Raw genomic sequence first — 9,344 nt, 5'->3', positions numbered from 1 at the left:
CGTACCGACACAAATGACGCGGAACGCTCGGGTAGACCTGTGGAAGCCGTTACATCGGAAAATGTGAGTGAAGTGACAAAAATTATAATGAAAGATCGTAAAGATTGCTGATATCACAGATATCATTTGGAAGTGTATTTACTATCCTTCATGAAAAATTGAGCATGAAAAAGGTTTTTTCCAAGTGGGTGCCGCGATTGCTTTCGATGGAACAAAAACAGCAACGAGTCGATGATTCAGAAAGCAGTTTAAATTGAACAAATTGGGCTTTGATCTGCTTCCCCACCCCCCACACTCGACAGATTTAGCCTCCAGTGACTACTGGCTCTTTGCTGATCTTAAAAAATGCTCCAGGGAAAAAGATTTGGCTCAAATGAGGAGGTCATCGCTGAGACTGAAGCTTATTTTGAAGCGAAAGATAATTTTTTTTAAAAACATGGTATTGAAAAATTGAAAAAACGTTGGAACCATTGTATCATCCTAAAAGGTGATTATTTTGATGAATAAAAAAGAAAATTTGCAAAAAAAATGTTGTTTCCATTATTAGTCTCGGGACTTACTGATCCATGTGTTAACCCATAGATCTAATTGTGAATCAATTGTTTATGCTGTAAAATCAATGGTTTATTTTATTACGGGTTGTTTTTGCCGATGTGGTTATTGGTGGGCATGTGAAAAAGATTAGCTGTACCTATTTTGTTGAGTCATTTTGGGCATTTTTCAACCATTGGTAACAAGCAAATGCCATCTTAATTGAAACGTTCAGTTATGTCGGTCTAATCGAAAATACGTGTTGTGTGTGTTTTATTTCAATTCTTGACCATTCAATATTTATATGAGTAAAAAATTATTGTATACTTCAATAAGTCATGAGACGTCTTACGCATCGATCATTTACCAAAGTTTAGTTCATCACACACTTGCCTATGGTATGCCTCCCACTCCCACCAGAGCTCACCGATAGACTTGCTGTATACACATAAGAAAAGGTTGGTACACGCACACTGACTAACTCGCACCAAGCAGCAGCTGCTGCTGATGCAAGTGCATTCATCGTCGATGCACCGCATCCTGCTGAGCTATTCTGTACGGCAGCAGTAGCATCACATAGCTGTACTCTCCCACAAACACAGATTCGCTCACGCTATATACGCTTGTTGATCCATTCTCACCAACGAAATTTTCCAATCGAAGTTGTTTGTGGAGCGATTCGAAGCGGTTGTGCCGGAGCGCTGAAGAAGGCAGGAAAATATACTCAACATACAAGGGTAAGGTCTCGCTTGCTCAGCTGCTAACTGGGAAGTAGGAAGTATGAGAGACAATCGTGGTCACTCAACGACCAGCTGATCGGACGTGAGTGACGCAAATCCATGTGTACGCGCAACCGAGTCACGGTGGTGAATACGTGCTAGGATTTCTCGCGAAGGCAGAAATCGAAATGATGTGGTGAGTTTGGCCGTGCGAGTGAAACGTGTTGAGCGTGCAGTGCGCCTGTGTTGAGTGTACATACACATGAGCGTCGCGAGAGCGAGCGTTCGTCTCTGGCTCTCTGGGCTCTGGTCGGGACTCAGCGAGTGCCACGGATTTGGTAGCCAGTTCGTAGTTTGTGGTTGAATTCAGTCTGCCTCAGTTAGAAACCAACAGTAAACAGAATCGGACGGAAAAGTAGGATTTTAGTTCCAGAATTGAAAACATAAAAACCTTCCTTCCTGTTGTACAGTAGAACTTTACCAAATGAAGGAGAGCAAAACATAACTTTATCTAGTTTGAGTGCAAAGTGATATAGTAGCAGAAATTACAATCTTAGCGAATATCCTGTAGCAAAGTGACGGGAAAGCAAGCAGGAAAAGGACATAATCGTGAAAATGAGTAACTCTAATCGGTGCGATATATCGACAAGTGGGAAGTGAAACTTTCGGGTCGGTTTCAAGTGCAAGTGCTCGGTTCCTACACTTAGTCGCAGAACGTTGCGGCTACGAGCAACTTGCTGTCGAGACGATGGATTATCGTCCCGGAAGCCTGGAACCATCGATTGATTGATGTTAGTCAATTTCGAATTTTGACCCATCTGTTATTTTTTCGGTGCTCGCGGGAGTCCCAAATTTTGGCATTTCGCCGAGGGCGAGAAAAATTCGGTTTTTTGTTTGTGAACAGGATATTCACGGTAATAGTAGCTCCCTAGACAGGGGCAGGAACTGACGAGTAACGAGTAGTGAGTGCATGGGAAAACCCCATCATCCTGAGTCGAGCCAACAACGGAATCGAAGGAAGACACACTTGGCATGAATGAAGAATTGATTTTTCTCCTTCGCCAGAGCAGTGCAAAGTACGTTGCCTAAACCAAGCTCTCAGCAGAGTGTAAACAGATACGCACAATTTTTGTAGACTTCTGCAGTTGGAAAATTTTAGTGGCGATCGGCTCGTCGAGAACCGACCATGGTTCATCAACAGTACTAATGACTAGAAAAATTTGTTGAGAAAGGTGTTGTTGAAAAAAAAATTAATTATATAGTAATTATATGTAAACATTACGCAAAAAAAAGCAAAATTTATTGCAACCATCGAAAGTGAAGCTAATATTACGGTAACCCGAAGAACTGAGTGAAAAGCAAACAACCTCGAAGTTTACAAGCGAGCGATGTGACACGGGAAAATGAGTGAGTGAAAATTCAATCCATATGCAAATTCGAGTGAATCGTCATCAATCAATGCTGTGCTAAGTGAACATTTTTTACATTCGTCCTGTGGAAGCAACAGAATCAATCGGAGCAATCGGTGAAAACAGAAAACAAAAAATACATAAATACACGAAAAAATAAAGCAAGTCCGTGCCAAGGTACCGAAGCGAAGCGGCGGATGGCACCGATGAGAAGAGAAAAATTTAATCTAATGTCAATGGACTTGTAAATCAAATAAAAATTACGTTTATATTTACGAATATTTGGTGCTGCCGTGTTTCAAGTTCCACGATTGGGTTCATCCGAACCAAACAAACGACAACAACACAAATATTGAGAAAAAAAAAGAAAGAAATAAAATAAAGTGAAGTAGTCCCCGCGCGCGTGTTTGTGAGAAATGTGAGGAGGCTGCAGCCGTTGAGTGTTGATAAAGTTTTTAAATAAAGATTCCTTCTGGTGCACACACGTTTGCTTCCGTCTTTCCCATAGTGAAGGTATCATCGTAGCAAGCAAAAAATAGATCCGTCGTGCAGCGAAAATATTTGTAGCATTTGCCAAACACGCATATTTTGACAACAATTCCGATGCTCGTCGGACGACTGTGTGACGTTGGGTCGTAGACAAAAATAATCAGTAAACAGAAAGCAGAAAAATAAAAGCAAAATACACACAGCCTAGCAGAGGTGAGCAAACTGAGCAACGAACGAACGAACGAACGAACCTTCCCAGTGTTGTTGCAAAATTCGGAACTTGTTCGGTGTAGAAAAAATATGGTTCCTCAGCTCAACCACGACCTGCAATTGATAGTGTCCCAAACCGAGATGATGGATACCGGTGCGGTGCAGGTGCAGATCACCAACCACACGGCGTCCCCTCTGAGCCACCACCAGCAGCTGCTGGACCAGTCGGCTTTCCAACAACAGTCCCTTGTGAACGAGCAATTGTTGGTCGTCCAGCAACAACAACAGCAACAGCAGCAACAACAGCAACAACAGCAACAGCAGCAACAGCAACAACATCAGCAACAGATGATTACTCCGGTCCTGTTCGGGTCCCAAATGGTGGACAAAAATTCCAGCACGCCTTACACCGATGCGACACAGGTGAGTGAACCTTGTTTTACATCGATTGAGGTGCTGGAATAATGTAAAAAACAACGGAACGGAGCGTAGCAGCGATGCTCAAGTGGCTCTGATAAGGCTTATCATTGTCGGTTTTGCAGGACGGTATGTGCGTGTGTGTGCGAATGTTTTTATGGCCGATGAAAGGGAAGGCTCGTGTCGGGTGGAAGATTTTGCTCGAAGAGTTTTTTTTTTCTTCTGTGTTCCACTCGTGACAGTGCAAATGAAATTCGTGGTTTCCTTGTGTGATCGAACCGGATGATTAATTCCGGTGAACCACGGCGCAGTTTCGGCTGTCTGAGTGTATGATATTCCAAAGGTTTTTTGTGATTTTTTCTTGATCTCGGGAAGGGTCGGACATTTTTTGGAATTATTATTTCCGGTTAACTGATTTGCTTTTAGTTGCCGAAGTACTGAAAGCAATTGAAAATCATGAAATTTGTGTGTCTAGAAAAAATTTCTATCAGGCGATCAGGAATGGCTTTTTGCGATGAAGTTCCGAGCGAAAATGTTCGAAAAACGTTTATTGCTAGCTTACTGAGAGAGATATATTAAAACCATCACTTCAATGACAGTATTGTACTCAAGTTAATCTCAATTGAAGTTATTTTTAGTGCAATAACGGAACACTTGTGTGTGTGCATATTTTTCAACTTCTGATCGTAGCAAAAGTTTTAACTAAAATGTACCCAGTTGTCGTTGTTTTGAGTCTCGACATGAACATGAACTTAGCGAGGCACCAGTTCGTTACATATTTTTGAATCTTGTGAGTTTTATGAAATCCCAGAAAATTAAAGATGGGGAACGTTTCAGCAATCGAGCCAGCAGGTCGAACTGACCGAAATGGTGAATTTTCACCTTGATAAAACCAAAGTTTACGAGGATGCGGCTCTAGCAAATATTTTCCTCAGTGGACAAAACTTCGATTTTATGCTCTCTAATCTCGAGTTGTACATATCACTATTTAAGCATAGCTGTTACCAGGAATTACAAAAACTTTCCGATTCATGTGCTTGCGTTGTCCCATTCTAATGCTGAAATCGAAAGAAGATTTTTGCACTCGAAGACATTGATGTCTGATGGAAGATATCGTCTCAGTGAAAACACATTCAATAATGCAAAGAACTTAATTAATAGCATTCCATACTTCGACAATATTATCACAAATTCTGTTTGTGATAAAAATCTCATTCTCAAAGCAAAATTTGCACGACAGGCTTACGAAGTGCAGTTGGACAAGAAAAGAAGCGGAGAAGAAAAAGTTAAAACGTTCATCTAGTGCTGGACCCGACAGGATTCCATCTGTGGATTTAAGTAATTATTCTAAAAGTTTGTTGGTTCCACTATCCAACATTTTCAATTGCTCTTTGCGTTCTGGATTTTTTTCCTGAAATATGGAAGAAATCCTATGTGTTTCCGGTTTACAAAAGTTGGTGGGTAATGTCAGAAACATAACTGGATGACGTGGATATGAAATGACGTGGATATGAAATGACATGGTGTTTCTTCACACTTCTTGATATCTGAAATGGACGATGGTTTATTGTGTGAATTTTGCATACTTCCATTTCTTAATTTCCTGAGAAAGAATTTCTATGGAAAAAGTATTAAAAAGTTCTTTACTAATTAAATAATCAATTTACAGATAGGTACGAGAATGCAATGTCATTCACTGCATCAAAACCGTCGTCCGAACACGAGAAAGACAAACAAGCCAGTTTTTCTCTTTGATACTAGTTGATACCATTTGGGTTCGATCATTTCTAACTGGTCGTAAACTGATAGTGAAAATTAGAGACATCATCATTTACTGTAACCTCTGGAGTTCCTCAAGGAAGTCACATTGGACCTTTTATATTTTTACTGTATTTCAACGATCTAAATTTTTCGATCAAGTGCATGACGACCTTCAAATATTTCATATAATCAAATTTGCAGCTGACTCAGAGTATCTACAATAACAGTTAGATAATTTAACTAATTGGTATAAAATCAACAAAATGGTTTTAAATGCCTCTAAATGCTGCGTCATCTCTTTTAGTCGCAAAACGTTTGTATTCAAGCTCGACTATAATATTTCATAAACTGTTCTTGAACGCGCATCCTCTGTTATGGACCTGGGAGTTCTTCTGGATTCCAAGTTAAATTGTAAGAAACACATAGATTTTACTATTTTCAAAGACTCTAAGCTGTTAGGATTTATTTTCCACAAAATTGTAAGCAATTTAATTTTCACTCTTAGTTCTGCGATGCTTACCGCAAAAATAGTGGAGTAAACGCTTCGCTCAAATATCGCGCGTTTTAGTCTTCAGCTTCGCGCGGATTTCGCGCGTTTTTGTTATCGACTTCGCGCGGATTTAGCGCGTTTTGATTTTGAAATTTTTCGTAACATCCCTGTACTTCGCTAAGTTCATATGAAGTTAGCGAAGCCCCACTCCCAAATCTGCTTCAAAACAAATCGAAGTCCAGTGAATGATTTGTTACTAATTTTGAATTTGTTGCTTGATTATTTTTTAAATTTTTTCTAAGTACTTCGCTAAGTTCATATAAAGTTAGCGAAGTACTCAAAAAAAATGAGCAAAAAATTCAAACTTTCCGTAATTAATTAGTAACAAATTATTCACTGGGCTTCGATTTGTTTTGAAGCATATTAGGGGGAGGGGGGTTGGACTTTGCTGACTTTATATGAACTTAGCGAAGCACTCAAAAAAAAAATTGAGCAACAAATTCGAAATTACCGTAACTAATTAACAACAAATTATTCACCTATTTGCGTTATCATCGGCGAATGTGCCTCGCTAAGTTCATGTTCATAGTCTCGACTTAGAAGGATTATTAATTTTGTTGAAGTAGTAGTTCTATGTACTTGCAGTTTCGAAATAAAGTCTTTAGAGACAGAAGGTTAAGTTCAACATCGGAATGCCTTTTTTTCTAAAACAGTGAAATAACTCATAAAACAGTTCTCACATTTTTACGTTTCGTCTTCGACCTATCAGTGCATCAGCAGTTTAACTGCTAACGACTCCTAACGGTTCAACAGAAACCGCTAAGCAGACGTAAAGTTAATGTTATTTGCATTTCGGTTATGTACCGTTATGTTATGTGTCATGTCTTTACTAAACGCTGCTGAAAGAACGAATTTTAGTGATGACTTTCTAAAAGTCAGCAGAAAGTAGTTATTTAGGGGTGCTTAGGAGAAAAAAAAAAGACGGGTGGGTAATGTCAGAGACATAACCGGATAACGTTGGATTATTAAACGGGTAAATTGATTGTTAAACGAATCACTGAACCTGTGTTTTACAACTGAACTCTGGACCTGGATTCTGCAGTTGCATTTTTAGTTCAGTTCAGGATTCAGATTTCAAATTCGGATTCAGAAGTGAGCTTCGAAATTCAGTTTTGGATTTCAGATCCGGAACTTAGTTGAAAAATCTTCTAGATTCTCCTGAATTCTTTTAGCATAAGCATTAGCATTAGAGACCGCCCGTGTGTTGCTACTCCGTTATTGATCTGGACCAATTGAGATTGCAAAATGGTTTTTTGAAGTAACATGTTTGGGAATAACACATTGTTTCACACTGTGCAAACTGTATTGAACCATGCATGCTGATCAATACCGACGCCGGCCACGTCCGAATGCAGATCTACTTGGGAGGGAAAGGATTGTTAGTTCGATGCATGTTGCTACTAGTAACCGAGGAATCCTCTGCATTCACACATGCATCACAGGAGAGGATGCTTTGTTAGTAAATGTTTTAATAATGTTATCATGTGTTTATTGCTCTGGGTAGCCGGCTACCAAGAATGTTTTAAAGTATTATGGTTTTATGTGTTACTTTGTGCTGGCAATATAATGCACGAAACAGTCAATCTCCGAAATTGACAAAACTCCGGACAGCCGGCTGTCGAGTATGCAGTCACTCGTTTATGCATCTACCTTTTGCGATTTTTTTAGTCATGCAAAAAAACACATTTGGATTGATAAAAAAAAGGTATCATCTCACTGCTAGGTGGATTAAGCACGTTTTTATAAATGAAACTACGTGATACAAAACAAACGAGCGAATAGGATTTAGACAAAAAAGTTGATTCATTGCATTGAAATATTCTAAACAGTTATTATAAAATCATTTTAAATCACCAAACAAAGGTCAACAGATTTCACACGCGTCGTGATTCTTTATTATTTCCGCTTTATTATTTTAATTATTTATTAAAATTATTAATTGGTTATATTAGTTGATCTGGGCAGCCGGCTACCGAGAAAAATATTAATTTACTGTTTGAAATATTAATATCAAGTGTTTTTCACTATGTATTCAATATACCGATATATGTTATCTCTGTTATTAACTTTGTAATATAAACGGATTTGCGCAATGGTTGATTTTTATCATTCATTTTATAATCCTGAAAGACAATCAATAACATGGAAGAAGAAATCATTCCTAATAAAACTTTTCTCCGAAGCAAAACGGAAATTGAAAGGTTGAATAAAGAGATGATTTAGTAAAATAGAGTAATCAGAAGTAAAACATTGAAAATATCTGATAACTGAAAGGAAAAAGAAACTCCTTCAATTGTCGCCTTTTACGACATGGAAGCAGGAACCCAGTGGATCTATTCTTGGTTCATTTTTTTCCGCCGGATTCCACACGGCATCTAGGCTGGTACAGTCCGGAGAGAGCTAATAGGTACTATCAATCTCCTAGTGGACCCCAGCCCCTTCTAGATTCTCCTGAATTCTGTTACAAAATTCTAGATTCTCCTGAATTCTGTTACACTGCTGGAGTTGTGAAACTGAGTTTTGGAACCAAATTATAGACCTGCATTCTGGAGTACATTTTGGAACTGAATTCTAGAAATACAATTGTCTATTGGATCTGAATTTTGATCCTACGGTTTTATCTGTTATTTCTGGTTAAGTTCCAGAACTTCAAACTCAGAACTCAATTTCAGAATTGTGAACCTGATTTCAAAATCAGAATTCTGAACAAGAATTTTGGAGCCGAATTCAATTTTAGTTCTTGAATTCAGTTTCCAAATTCAGATCCATGCTCAGAACTCATTACCTCAGGTCTAGAATCACAATCCAGATTTCAGTTCCAGATTTCGGTTCCAAAATCCGGACTCAGAATAAAATTCTAAAAATCGAGTTCAGGTTCAGAATTATGGCCTTGGATTCTGAACGAGGAGCTGAATTTTAGATCTTTAATCTGGAAATAAAAAACAGAATCTGGTTTTGGATTGGACGGACTGAATTTCACAATTTCTAGAATTGAATCCTGGACGACCTGGATTTTGGTCGTAACTGAACGAACAAACTACACATGCTAGAATGAATGTAGCATCGAATTTGTATCTTCTTTGCTTATCAAACATTTCAGAAAACATTAATTTTTGAATATTTCTGGTTATCTTATACTGGCTTTGGTGTTTCAATGCATAGGACTCTGACCTCACAAACCAGTTGTCATATGTTCGAGCCCCGACCTGGAAGGATTCTTAGTGCCAGTAGGATTGTAGTACTAGCCATGCAATGATT

At 38.7% G+C, this 9,344-nt stretch overlaps 1 protein-coding gene across 1 annotated transcript in view; it reads left to right on the top strand.

The window, feature by feature from the left end:
• Nucleotides 1-1,211: 1,211 nt before the first annotated feature.
• Nucleotides 1,212-9,344, top strand: part of LOC131433651 (putative uncharacterized protein DDB_G0277255) — a 361,411-nt gene continuing 353,278 nt past the window's right edge. Inside the window, exon 1 of the mRNA XM_058600139.1 lies at nucleotides 1,212-3,781. Coding sequence (XP_058456122.1) covers nucleotides 3,449-3,781 — 333 coding nt within the window. The 5' untranslated portion in view covers nucleotides 1,212-3,448. The remainder of the gene's footprint in view (nucleotides 3,782-9,344) is intronic.

The sequence above is a fragment of the Malaya genurostris genome, chromosome 3 (assembly GCF_030247185.1).
Source record: "Malaya genurostris strain Urasoe2022 chromosome 3, Malgen_1.1, whole genome shotgun sequence".
In the NCBI taxonomy this organism is placed as follows: domain Eukaryota; kingdom Metazoa; phylum Arthropoda; class Insecta; order Diptera; family Culicidae; genus Malaya; species Malaya genurostris.
Note: the sequence above shows the minus strand (reverse complement) of the source record. Positions and strands in the feature narration are given on the sequence as shown.